The sequence below is a fragment of the Lissotriton vulgaris genome, chromosome 10 (genome assembly GCF_964263255.1).
Source record: "Lissotriton vulgaris chromosome 10, aLisVul1.2, whole genome shotgun sequence".
NCBI classification, from domain to species: domain Eukaryota; kingdom Metazoa; phylum Chordata; class Amphibia; order Caudata; family Salamandridae; genus Lissotriton; species Lissotriton vulgaris.
This window is the reverse complement of record NC_141698.1, coordinates 175,015,792-175,029,738: the sequence shown is the minus strand read 5'-3', so window position 1 is coordinate 175,029,738 and position 13,947 is coordinate 175,015,792. Positions and strand designations below refer to the sequence as shown.

General features: G+C 42.4%; 1 protein-coding gene across 2 annotated transcripts in view; it reads left to right on the top strand.

Moving 5' to 3' along the window:
- LLGL1 (LLGL scribble cell polarity complex component 1) overlaps positions 1–13,947 on the top strand; it is a 542,661-nt gene that overhangs the window by 351,639 nt on the left and 177,075 nt on the right. For both annotated transcript variants that reach the window (XM_086940821.1, XM_086940820.1), the window contains exons 12-16: positions 1,227–1,380; positions 6,561–6,665; positions 8,526–8,818; positions 10,346–10,499; positions 11,060–11,213. In XM_086940821.1, coding sequence (XP_086796947.1) covers positions 1,227–1,380; positions 6,561–6,665; positions 8,526–8,818; positions 10,346–10,499; positions 11,060–11,213 — 860 coding nt within the window. The remainder of the gene's footprint in view (positions 1–1,226; positions 1,381–6,560; positions 6,666–8,525; positions 8,819–10,345; positions 10,500–11,059; positions 11,214–13,947) is intronic.

Genomic DNA, 13,947 nt, shown 5'->3' with positions numbered 1-13,947 from the left:
ACTCTTGACAATATTGTTGTCTGCTTAATAGCACAATATTGCCGCCCTTATCTGAGGGCTTCACTACCACATCTTCTTTTGTCCCGATGTCACGGATTGTGGTTGCCTGAACTGCAGTTAGATTATTCTTTGTGTTCTTGTTCTTTTTTGTCATTATGAATTTCTTGAGATCAAAGACAACTGCATCCGAAAATGTATCAATTGCGTCGTAGGGCATTTGCGGGTTAAACTGTGATGGTGCCTTGAACTCAGTTGATGGTGCCTGTTGTTCAATCCCTGCCCTTCTCATCCGGGCCACAGTATCGGAACATTCCTCCTGTGTTTGGCCCAGTCTGGCCCAACACTACCATGGGGTTTCTGAGCTTCCAGCCAAATATAATTTGGAGTTCCACAACACCCTGATTCTGGTTGGGTATGAGTTTGTATTAGAGGTGCATGGCGCAAAGTTTTTGCTTCACTCCATCAAAAGTATTTTGTTACTGTCCATGTTTAGTGTAGTCTGAATATATAAGAATTCTGGAGAGCTGATTCTGGTCTTAAATCTCAAGATGAATAAATTAACGCTTTGAAAGGGCCAAATTCTGATGTAGGTCTGCCAAGGGCTTGGATAAGCACGACTGAGACTAGAAACACACATGGTTGCCTGCCTGATGACACGCAGGATATCATCTAGCAATCATGCCTGATCATTTGATGTAGTAATTGGGCGAGGTCCAAGAGATAATCAGAAAGATGCTCCATGTTTTCTTGTAGCCTTGAACTGTTATTACAAGAAGTGTTTGGATTCAGGGTTTGACATTATGGTTATAGACTCATCAAAATGTATAACGTTTTGGAGCTTTGAAGTGTTGAATCCCAGATTATGAAAGCATTTGTCTGTCTCCTAGTGTTCCAACCCCCACTTGCCCTTTTTTGGTAATTTTGTGAAGCAATCACAAATCTGATTCAGTACGTTATGGCTTTCAGACCAAGGAAGGAAGCACAATGCCTCCTCCATATGGGTATTGCAGTAGTTGGAAATAGTTTTATTTCCATGACTTCCCTTTTGAAGAATTGGCAGTGATGCAAAAGTTGGTAAACTGGTGCAAAAAGAATGTGATCTTATACTTTTGGTTCTCTGTGCCCATTGCACAAAAGCATAAATGAACACTTAGTTTGGTGAGGTTACAGACCCCTGGTTTCCGTTGGAGAGTATGCTCTTGTTAATTCTTTGTACTCTTTTCCAGACATGAGGATAGCACAGTACGATTCTGGGACGCTTCTGGAGTTTCACTGAAGCCACTGTACAAACTCAGCACTTCCCCTATCTTCCAAACAGAGTGTGAACACAACGACAGCCTGAACCACAGCAGTGAGGAGGAGTGGCCACCCTTCCGCAAGGTATAAGATCTGATGTTACTCTTGAATGCAAAAGCTGTGATGGGGGCAACACAACCTTGTCTTATTGTAGGAACAGATCAAATTAAAACCCTATTTTTGTGGTGTGAAGAAGGCAGAGAAAAAGCCAAAGCTGAAAGTGGTTGAATAATGAGGACATCATGGAGGTTTTGATGGTCTGCCGACCACTCTAAAACTCTTGTATTTCTTATCCCTATTTCTCGCATTACACGTTTGTTTCCACAGCCGCAATTAGAGTTCCCAGATAATACCATAAATGACGGTTGGAGTTTTTCAGCTCCTATTTTGCAGCCTAGCATTTGTCATAGTTTTCCCATATCAAGGTTTTCTGCTCTCAAGTGTGTTTCGTCTTTGAGGGATGAAAGCCTGCATTAGTGGATTCAAGTGTAAGTGGGATGCTGTGAGGGTCGAGTTTGGTTAACCCTATAAAAACCGAATGCAGATTTTTCTGAATTCCGTTTTAAAAGAAAGGGGGGGTGCTAATGTAATAACTGTAAGGTATTTTATATTCTGCTAATTACCTGTTTTTGCAACCAAGCACTCTAAATGGGATTCAGTAATCTGGCACTCTACGCATTCTGGAAGCAGGTTGTTTTTGTTTTCTGAAGTGTATGGTTTTGGAAAGTTGGCAGAGATCTAACAGGATGCTGGATGGATTTCCCTTGCATCACCATTCATGGATGGTGAGTGGAATGAAGTCTTCACTCATTCTTTCAAGAATGTACTATTTGGATTGTTGAATCTCGAATGTTTATATTGCTGTGTATAGGGGACCAGCTCTTCCTAACATGGGAATGCCTGAAAAGTCCAAGTGTAACATCCTAGCTCAAAAATGTGTTCTACTACCTTGCATCCCTTGCAGTCTCATGCCCTCCCACCGGTACCACCCTCCTCACTCACCTCATACCTTAAGTATCCAGCCTCCGCTCACTGTACCCCAAGTGCATTGACGCTGCCGCTAGTAGTTTGCTCTGATATACTAGGAACTCCAAAAAAAAGTGCTCTATTTTTAACAAGTTTCAACCCATTCCCCCTATGGCCTCTCCAGATGCTCAAGAGACCTCTGAATGACTGTAGATGGAATCCCCACCCTCTAATACAGTTTGGTCAAGCACACTTCAAACATGAAAACTGAGCATCTTTAGGAAAGAGATGCTTGTGGCCCAGACGTGCCTAGACGTGGGTCCCATGCTCACTGCGCCACTGGAGTCAAGCTATCCTAGCTGAAGACGGCTGATAGCCAGAAACCGGTCCTAGGATGCTTGATTCCGGTCCAGGGAAGACATGGCTTGGCAGTTCGGTCTGGACTGTTCCCATGAGGCACAGGGTCAAGACTGATTTGCATATGGCCATGTCTGAACTGAGGTGGCGTGGTGAGCAAAATAAAGATGGATTAAACCCAGATCTGTGACTGGGGATGAATGTTTTGCCAATGTGCAACATTCCGTCCATCACCTTGGCTTCAACCAGTGCAAAAGCTGAGCTCTTTCCATTGTTTTCTCCTTACTCACCTCTTTCATATCTTTCCGGAGGATGTACCTTTCTCCTCTTCTTCTTTCAACATGTCTCCTCGTTGGAGATTTTGGCTTTAGTGAAGCAAAGTAGGTCTTTTAAATGTCTCACTGTGCTATAACCATGCTGGGCTTCTTCAGAAACCAGCACTGAAAGGGAGTCTACTCTGGCCAAACTGAATTTTTTTATGTAAATTCATGTGACCACTTTATAAATCTGTATTAAAAACATTGTGGCAATAAACATAGAGAGAAAGTGCTAAGGACTTTCTTTTTGGCACCATAGATTTTGAATAATCCATGCATCCATTATTTGTATTCACCAATGTTCTATGGTCAGCCAAATTGATCTCATATGCTCTTCTACGTGGCATGACCCTCAACACCACCAGAAGGAAAAAAAACTCTACCAAAAGTCAAAATGTTATACAAACCCATTAAGAAGTGTCATCGGAGTTGCTTCTCTAGGATATGTAGATTGCACATTAAGGTGACCTTTAAATGATGCCTCTCTAATCTTCCTAAGATGTCTGGCCATTAGTTTGTAGGCTGTAACCACTGAAATAAATTGATGCATAGGCTCTTCTTTCATCAGAAAAACCTAGGACCCATATTATTTGTGTGCCGAACACCAGCTTCGGTTTCACCAGTTGGAAAATTAGGGTGGTAAAAGCGGAGGAAGATTAGGTTGGGCCTGCAGACACAAGCGCGTTTTTTTTACTCTGCCCAACCTAGTCTTACAGCAGGATGAGTGCTTTGATGAGTCTCCTTGCTTGCTCCTTGCTCATTGACTTCCTCCACACCCCCTTCCTACACCACATCCTTCCTGACACTCCCATTTGCTGTAGTAAATGGGATTATTAATCTACATTGAAGAAGCAATTCTAGGCATAATTTAACCTGGAAATAAAACTGGTCAGCGTGGTTATTCCCCCATTCGGTAGGGTTTAGCTTGTAATTGCGTGGTATCCTATGTTACTGCACAGTATCAGTGTTTACGAGTGGCGCTTTTGCACCCCACCAGCACCATGCAGCTCTTAATTGGGGCCTTACTAGGTAGGTCTTGGCCTTGGAGATGCACGTGGCCAAACATGAGTGCTATGCATTCACTGTTCCCTGGTTGGAAAATGTATGCAGGGGTAGCCCTCCATAATGGCGGTGGAGCATCACCCCACTCATTAGAGTCAGTGACAGAACAATAAAATGATAATAAAACAACATCATTTTATTTTCCTGTGACTTGCTTAGGCATGGTGTAGGGTAGGGCGGGGCGGGCTGGGGGGAATGGTGGGCACTTAGAAGTGCGCATGTAAGTTTGGCCAGCCGACTTATATCGGCCAAACAGACAGGTGCATTTCTATTTCTCCAACCCAGCTGTGTTCACAGCTGGTTTGGAGAAAAGCCGCAGGCTCCCAGGGACTGTCTGAGCAGGCCACTCAGACCAATCCTGGCGCTGCTTTCATAGCATGAGGGCAGCATTCGGATTGGGTAGGGAGCCTGCTTTCCCAGAGAATGCTGGGAGAGCTCAGAGGCAGGCGTTTGAGGCAGCAGCAGCAGAGAGAAGAAAGGTATCTTTTTGAAACATTATTTTTTCCCATACTTTGTCCCTGCCCACGCCACCTCCCGCCTTCCCCCCCACCCCAACACCACCACTATCGTTTTATGGTGGTCGCTACTGAATTTAGGAATGGATTAAAACCTTTTCCTTTCTGAATTGAACAGTGTATGTTTTTACTTGCCTCCTTCTGCGGTGGTGTGAGTTTTTACAAACCATCCCTGCATACCAATCTACTGATTACACCCAAGATCTCCTTGCAATTCTTTTTTTTTTTTATAATTATTTTTATTGAAACAGGGCATCAAGAAAATACACAATACAGAGTGCCACATTAGTGCCAATATCACTTCTTCAGGGAGGGGACAGGAGACCAAAGTACATACATGTCAAAAACCTTACGGGGATGAGGGTACATCAAAAACAGCATCTCTAGGTGGCACACAGATTTCTCCCCTATACGTATTCCAAGGTCCCCAGATTGAAGCCCACTTTCGAGGGCGGCCTCTTGCCATGAAGACAGTCTTCTCTCAGAACATACTCCAATCTAAGTCATTCTTCCAGCTCTCAAGGGTAGGAGGCTGTTCGGATCCCCAGTGCTGGGCGATATTCCTTTTTGCTATCATAAAACTTAATGTAACTCACTGCGTCTGCGCAGAGTTAAGATCAGTAGGTTCCCATATATTCAGAAGGAATCTCCTCGCCTCTGGTAGCAAGGAGACCCCCTAGACCTCATGTGTCCTCCTTGCAATTCTAATGCTAGAACCACGATTGCAGACTGCTTGCTCTTCATTCATTCATTCGTTGTTTAAAGCTGTGCTGTGGTAAGATAGTCGGGCCCTTCCGAAAGGGCAAACCAGAGAAAATAATTCACAAATAAGAGGAATTTTATTGCTAAGAACTGTCGTGCTAGATATTTACGTATATTTTGCACACTGTCTCCACCCATGCACAGAGGATACTATCTATTTGGAAACTCCCTCCCTGAAACACTGATTGGACATCACCTTCAAGTGACCCAGCAGTTCAGAGTCTCTTGATCATGTAATTGTTTGAACACTTGTGGTCAAGTTTATTTGGCTCTATATGAAATTGGGGCATTGTAGGAATTACTCCATGTAGAATCTGATATCTGAAAGACGGACAAGGCTGGGGTTGAGTCCGTTTCATGAGGGGCAAGACTGACTCATGACTAACCCTTATCCAACTCATCCTTAGGTGCTGTAAGTATGGGTTTGGGGGTACTGCAGCACCCCCGAAATACGGGGCTAGAGTTCAGAAGTTGAATAAGAATAAAGATATCTTTACATTTTGTTTTCATTTTGGCACATTTGTTAGTTCTAGGGTCTGGCTATGGCTTCTGACAACTTTAACATGGAGATTGGTGTTTACTTTTTTTTCTCTACCTGCAAAGTTAGAGCATTTTGTAAGGTGAACTATCTGACCATATTGCTTGAGTAAAGGGAGTGTGAGAGGAAATGCTGTAGGATTTCATTTGTTTTCTAACTGAACAAAATGTAAATACCTTTAAATACATTTTAAAATATTTTTAAAATATGGGAGCAGATACGAAAGCACAAATGAATCCCATTTGTGTAATTCAGAAGTGTGATGAAAACAAAGACTTTAATAGGATCAAATCAATTTACTTGGTGATGTGCAAGCGATAAATATTTGCTGAAACCCACAAATCATTTGTGTGCTTTGGTTTTATCAGTAAAACTGCATGTCTGTGACTTTTGTGGACATTTAAATATAAAATGGGTCTTCTGCAAAAGTGATAGATTTTGGACACCATGCTCCAAAATACACTACTGGCTACAAACCACAGACCATTAGCACACTCCTGCTGAACTGTGTGGCTCATTTGCAATATTTATTCTTTTTGTGACACTTACATTTTTCACAGTCCATATAACTTTTAATTTTTCTTCCTATGAGATCAGTTATTTTTCTGTAACCAAAAGATGTTTGCGGGTTCCAACAACTGGTCTGGCCCTGGCTGTGCATGCAATGTTTGTTCTGTTTATGTACAACTGTATACAAGCCCATGTTTACATTGTGACATTTTTGTGCTTTTTTCTAATCTTGAATAGGTTGGCTGTTTCGACCCCTACAGTGATGATCCCAGACTGGGCATTCAGAAACTGGCACTCTGCAAATATACTGGCAAGATGGTGGTGGCGGGTACAGCGGGGCAGGTACAGCAGTCTATATTAAATATTTTGCCTACATAGTTAATGAGAATCACTTTTCTGCAAAAACCCTCCAATCTGCCTTAGTCTTGCAATTCTGTTTACCTGTGTCTACAAATTTTCCAGGCTCTGCCTTTAAGGCTTTGACAATTAACGTAACACATGGTGATCGGAATCCTGGTAAACCCATTCTATTGCGCAGATGGAAACTGTCTTTTATTTTATTTTTTTAAACCATCTCTCCCCTAAAATATTAAACGACTGGAAAGCAAAGTACTAAATTAACCTGCCTTAGAACAAGCTCCTCTTATGCCTTACTATGCTTGACTCAGTACCAGAACATTTGGTGGAAGTGAACCCCTATCCTGTTTCTGGATTGGTGTCCTCACATTGAGTAAGCTATACATGCAGTGACCAGTATGAACCTCTTTCCTAAACTAGAGCATGGCAGGATAATCGGTTAGTAGCAGAAAACCAGAGCAATTTGGCCCCCTTAAGGCAGTCTGTTTTGTCTCTGGCCTTTTATCTCTGGCTGCTATAATGGGACCATCATCATTGGCATGGTGTGTGGTACAGGGGTTTTATTAATTCTGAAGATCTAGTACTGTTGCACCACCTACCTAGCTCTTTTGGGCAGTTGCTGTCATGCTTGTATATTTACCGGACGGATTATATTCAACTGTACAAATGTACCAGACTTCGGCTAGTGTGTTGTAATTCCTCAGTGGAGTTCATTTTATCGGTTTTGAATTCACTTTGTTTCTTAATGTGAAATTAGATCAGCTGTAAAGAAGTATGCTAGAATGAAGCTGGCGTTTCTCAGCACTTGGGTTGTTAGCATGCCCGTGCCATTGTATTTGATACATTAGCCTTCCATTCAAAGGTTGATTCTAATATTAAAACAAGTGAAACAGTATCCATGTTTATGATACAGATAGGAGACTCCTGTGCCTAAGTCAATAAAGATAGACAATAGTGATTCCTGAAAGTGTGTAGCATGGAAGGAGAGCCCTGGGTATCCATATCTGGGTGGGCGAGGTGGGGGGGGGGCATATGGGGGGGTTGGAGACTTGTCCAACAGCCTCAGAAGCCGGTAACCGATGTAGTATCTATGTTGGGCAGGTGTGTCTCTGTGAAGCTAAGTACTGTCCAATTTCCTATGTTTTTTAGTGAGAATTCGGTTCCTGAGTTTGGGGCTGTTGCAGGGAAAGCCTGTGACGGAGACCTCAGTTTTTTTTATTTTTATTTCTTTGCAATAGAAAGTTCAAGGGAGATCAGCCTTATCCAGTATAAAAAAAATTCCAGCATCAAAATGAAAGACTCAGTTCCTAGAACATGAAATACTGAAACTGTTATATTATATTATGGTCTCGCTGGGCTAGGTCCGTGTAGTGCTTCTTATTGATCTCCCACCAAAGGTCTTTTGTGAATCTGTGATTTATATAATTACATACAACTGTCTTGTATAATGCACAATGTTGTCTTAACTTGGTATTCATAGACCTACATTGTAAAATGCTGAGTGATGTTCTACGATTCATTTTATTGCGCTCTGCCGCAGCCTTCTAGAATCGTGCTTGAAGATGCCTGAAGATGCCGGAGTTCAGTCCCCTAATTAGATAGCTGCTGATCAAACGTTCATCCTTCCTTTGATATTCGGCCACTGGCCTGGTGGCCATTACAACCTTTCATAGGCTTAATTGAAGCCCTAATCAAATCTCTTTTGGTAAATCAGTGAAGTAAATTCACTGCTTCCTTCATTGCGTTGTGTTCAGAGGGATAAAAGCTCCGATTGCCGCCTTCTGTTTTAAATGAGTAGGTAGGAAATTGATCTTAACTTGCCCCTTTTCAATTTTGTTGTTACAGGTGCTGGTGATGGAGCTAAGCGACGAAAAGTCGGACCACATGATCAACATTGCCACAGTAGACCTCCTGCAGGACCGCGAGGGCTTCACGTGGAAAGGCCACGACCGGCTGACCCCAAAGAACGGATCTCTTGTCTTTGCCCCTGGCTTTCAGCCGTCCCTATTGGTGCAGTGCATGCCCCCAGCGACTGTAACTGCGGTTACTCTGCACTCTGAGTGGAATCTGGTGGCTTTCGGCACGAGCCATGGCTTTGGCGTTTTTGATTATCAGAGGAGGAATGCAGTGCTAGCCAGGTGAATACACAGTACCAAATTAGATGGAGAAGACACTGTTCCCCATTGAATAGAAAAGGACATCAATCGCTTCCAATTGGTGTCCTGCAAATGTAAATGATTTATGAAGTGAATTTGTTTGATAAATGGTGAATGTTATTATTTTTGATATACAATGTATTTCATTAACTTCTGCTGGGTTGCCAGAAGAAAACCGTAGCAAATGAATGTTCTAACCTTGAACCTGTTATCGCACAAACCCAATAGACGGAATAACATGGTTGAGCCTGATGTAGAACAGGTGTGGTGCTGCATGTATTTCCAGGTGAAGCATACAGGTTGTGTAGTGTATAAATAGTTTTAACATTCCCACAGCCTGCCCTGCATAGCCCTTCTTTATTCTTCAAACCTTTTCATGTCATAATATGCATGATCCATTTGCATGGGTCACCAGTGAGGAGGGGCTCAAGCTAGTCTGTAGAATACGTTGGGAATTTAGTTGGTTTACATATTTTGAATCTGTTATTTAGAGGATAAAATCTGTGGTCACTGCAAGGCATGCAATCTTCTGCATCTGCACTGATGTTTATTGTAAATATTTGTTTATGAAAATCTGCTTCTTGTTTAGTGTGGTCAGCTGTTCTTGTTTGAGTGTTGTGCTAAGTAAACAATTAAGTTTTTTTTAAAGACCCATAATATTCATATCCTGTTTCTTGCAGTGCAAGTTCTAAAACCGCTCTCTGTGAAGTTTAAAATTGTTCTTGGAATGGTGCGATTGGTCTTGGGGACTGAATCTGGTTGAGTAATGATGAAATAAAATGCCTGTCAGAAGAATACTTATTACATAGACATGGTTGTTTTCAGGCTCCTGCTAAATCATGAAATCTTAATTTTCTACAAATCTGTCTCTCCTCCATATTGATATCCAAGCAGTAGATCTAACAAGCAAGGAGGTTGTAGTTTGTCAGAATTTGCCACCAAATTTCCTGTTAGTTAGCTTGTGAGTTAACCTATCCTAGACGGTCTAACTTGTTTTAGCTTTCTTGCTAACCCTTATTTGTGCTTAACCTAAAGGCGTAGCTTTCTAGATCTGTTACTAAAATATTTATCTACTTTAGATTGAGTTTTCAATGCTGAGTGTTGGATAGCTCAGCAGGATAAGCCCTTGCTCCTGAAATGGATCTCTTCTACAATTTGCAAGTTTAATTTTAAACTGATTCAGCCTAGCCTTTTATTGTTCTGCCTTGTCTATACCAATTTCAGTTGGTGACAATTGTGTGAGAAGTGGTTTCAGTAAAAATGCAAACCACTTGACTGCTCATTACCAAAGACCCACTTTCTGCAGGATCCTTTCACAGACCTGCAACCTGGTTTCATCCACTCTGTAGCCAACATTTATCAGTCGTCTTCTATAACGTTGTTAGCCTATGATCACCTAGAAGTTCACAGGATCATGTCTGACAATATGCGAATGTTGAAGAGAGTTGGGTGAGGGGGTTAGTGGTCCTAGTGCTTTGCCTAATTTAAAGGTCATCTTGTATTTTCTAGGTGTACACTACATCCTAATGATTCAGTGGCAATGGAGGGGCCGCTGTCACGGGTGAAGTCTCTAAAGAAGTCCCTGAGGCAGTCATTCCGTAGGATCCGGAAGAGCAGAGTATCTGGGAAGAAAAGGCCAAACCCCAGTAGCCCCTCCAGCAAGGTAATGATCAATAGGTCAGTGGGGTGGGAGGTTGTGCCATTTGACTCCACCCACAGTTCTGGCTGCTTAAAGTTGAAGGAGTGGTGATAGCTACAGTGGTAGGAGAGAACATCTGGCATGCATAAGTTCAACCTGGATGTTTTACTACATTAAACTTTGTTATTGACCAAGTCGGCTTGTGATCTTTGCTTTTGTTCAGGTGTAAATACAAGTTACAGATTGGGCCTAGTGATTATGAAGGCCAACTTTCTCCAGGGAAAACATCAGTTTATAATTTTTGTTAAGTGTTTCTATTGCTACATATGAATAGATCATACTTGGCACGCCCGTTTAAAACTATAATGCCAAGGACGTCCACAATTTGACTGCCTCCCCATCCTTTTCTTTCACTTTCTCCTCATAGTACCTCCACGTTTCTATTTAAGTGAACTTCTATTATGTCCCTATTTCTGTTTCTGTATATTCCAACTATGTTCTTCCAATCTTTTAAGTGCAGTCCGTCTCTATCGCAGAAAAATAATTAATAAACACTGTCCTTATGTCCCTATGTCTGCTTTCAGTTGCAGGAAGCCAACGCACAGCTCGCAGAGCAGGCCAACCCTCACGACCTGGAGATGGCTCCAGTGCAGAGAAGAATTGAGCCGCGGTCAGCTGATGACTCGCTCTCTGGTGTGGTGCGCTGTCTGTACTTTGCCGACTCGTTTTTGCGGGATGGTAAGATACAATCGATGTGCTATAAGAGGCGCCTGATTCATTTAAAACTCTTGCTAAAGATTAGAAACCCATGACCTAGTGACATCTGGAACCTTAGCTGTCAGAAGTCTTTCTATTGAGCATCCATGTGTGTTTGCAATATATCACTGCTGATTTGTTGGATAACAACTGTAATATATTTTTTAATTGTGGTGCTTCCAGCCTAGAGCTGTCAATGCCTTACCAGGTTCAGGCACATCTGTGTGAGCATTTCTTCTGTTGAGACCATGATCTTCAGATTCTGAAGTGTTTCCATATAGGGGGGCGAAGTTATTTTAAAAAATGTGGGAGTTTTGCAGCCCTGCCTTTGTATATTTTTCAGGGTGTACCTTTTGGTTTTCCTCAGGCTCTGGCCAAAAGAAGCATTATGTTGGTAGCAGTGCTTTATTTTCAGCTGAAAAAAATTAGCGACAGCAAACCTTTGCTAACCTCTTTTATCGTTTATATCCTGGTTGGTAGAAGGTGTCAAAAAGGAAGGGACTCCAAATATTCTTCAGAACGCTCACCCCTATGTCTGATCATCACACTGTGGATACTTTTACACTTTAATAAGGCCTGCCTGACCAGAATAGTATGTTTGGCAATCATGTATTTTATTGCATTTTTTAAACGGTAACATAACTTAACTGCAATGTGACTTGACATATTGAAACATTACCAAAATGTAATAGAATAATTGTGAAGATTTTTGAGGGGAGGAGCCCATTTGTGTTTCTTTTTGTTTGTGTTTTTCCCTTTAGGGGCACGCCATTAAAAAGTTAGAAGACCACTGACTTAAGAAGTCTCTAGATCACACTAGTACATGTGTAACTCAGATTGGGACCTTAGGAAATTGGAGTCCTTTCAATTCAGCCAAACAGAAATGTAATTTGTGGTGCCCCCTCCCATTTTCAGTTGCATGCAAATTTAGTTGCCTGTAGGCTAAGGAATTGTGTGCCATAGATGAATACTGCCTGCTTTCCTCATCGTTTCCTAGTGTCTTAATACTTGGCTCTTCACTTAACCACAGGCAGACTTCCAGTGATAGGTGTGTCACTGTGCTTGCTTATTTCAGCATTGTTTGTAACTTCTACATCAACCAGGAGATTTCTCATTGCCTTAATTGGACTTGTGCCTCCAAAGGAAAGCAGTTGCCAAATGTGTTCTGAGAGTTAATGCAGCGTGAATCTTTACTGGATTCACATCCTGTGCAGTTTTCTGCAATTTAGTGGCTCTATCCAGAACTCCATTTGTAGTCTCTTTTTTTTTTTTTTTTTTTGCTGTCATCTGTTGCCTCCATTTGGTGCCCCATCCTCTTAATGTCAGACATCCCTCCTGAAAGCCTCTGTGTGTGTGGTCTCATATTCTTTCTTCTGCTGTTTCTTCTGGAAGCACTGCTGAAGACTTTCAGAACGCCGAAAAGAAAGACGGAAAGTAATGATCGCTGAAGAATATTCAAAGTTTGTCTAAAAACACCACCTTTTAAGAAGGAGACAGATATTCACCAATATCCACAGAGAGACACCAAAGTAGATGGGGCACAAGGGTGGCCGTCAGGAGCAGATCGGAAAATATTTAACTAAGGAGCACCCTGCTCTGGGGGAGATGGAGAACAGGGCTTTTAGGTTCTGCACAAGGGACAGAGGGACAGCTACCAGGTGTGCAACTTTTGCCTATGCAGAGAGCACAATACCAAGGGTTGCAAGGCATATGCCTGAGTTCAAGCCTAAGACATTGAGAGCTGGGAGAAACCGAGGCAGGCGCTCTTCGCCATGCAGGCGCAGAAGTAAACAGGTCCTTAACAGATCTCAGTCTGTCCAGTGAGAAAGAAGATATAATAGCCGAAGGAGAAAGCTTGGATGCTGAAAAAGATAATTGACGTCAAACAAACACAAGAAACACATGGAAAAGTGCGGACAGGTAATGCTAAAAAAGCAAGGGGCAGGTGAACTGAGAACATTGGACCCCCAAAACACTAAATTGCCTCCGCGCTGAAACAACCGCTGTCCAAAGACCCGCCTGGTCCCATACAAAGTACAACACAGCCTTTGAAAAGGCTGTGCCATTGAACGAGGACAGAGGTTAAAAGAAGGCAAAGAAATTTCTAACCGAAACACTCAGCGATCCAGATCGATCATAAAAAAAAAGGTGGCTCGAGGCTGAGATGGCGACAATCCTTCTAGAGAATTAAGATTTTGATTCTTCCCACAGACAATTCCATATTCCATGGAAGCCTTCGACTGGTAAGACCCAGAACGAGAGGGAGATGGTGGACTTGGAATATTGACTAACCCCAGAGCCCCAAGAAGATAAACAGGAGCTACTCTATGAAGAGGAGGACCCAGAATCCCAAGGTCTGTTCCACAGACCTAGGGAGCCAAAGATGTGGAAGAACAATTGGGAGATCTTGACGCTGACTCACCGGAAGAGATACTCCTATCCATTTACGCCTTCGCCCCCGGATGGCATTGCCAAGTATAACATGATCATGAAGAGAGAAGCAGACAGATATGGGGGTGCAGCTAGAGGAAAAAGTCATGGACATGCTTCCTAATTGAAACGCTGTTCCTCTCAAAGCAAATGCCAGTATCTACCAATGCTCCTTAGCATTTTAAACCAGGTGAGAGAGGCCTTCAGTGAACCAGCAAGTTAGTAACGCCTAGAGTAAAAAACAAAAAAAATAGTCCAAGCACTGATTAAGGGACTCTACTTTTTT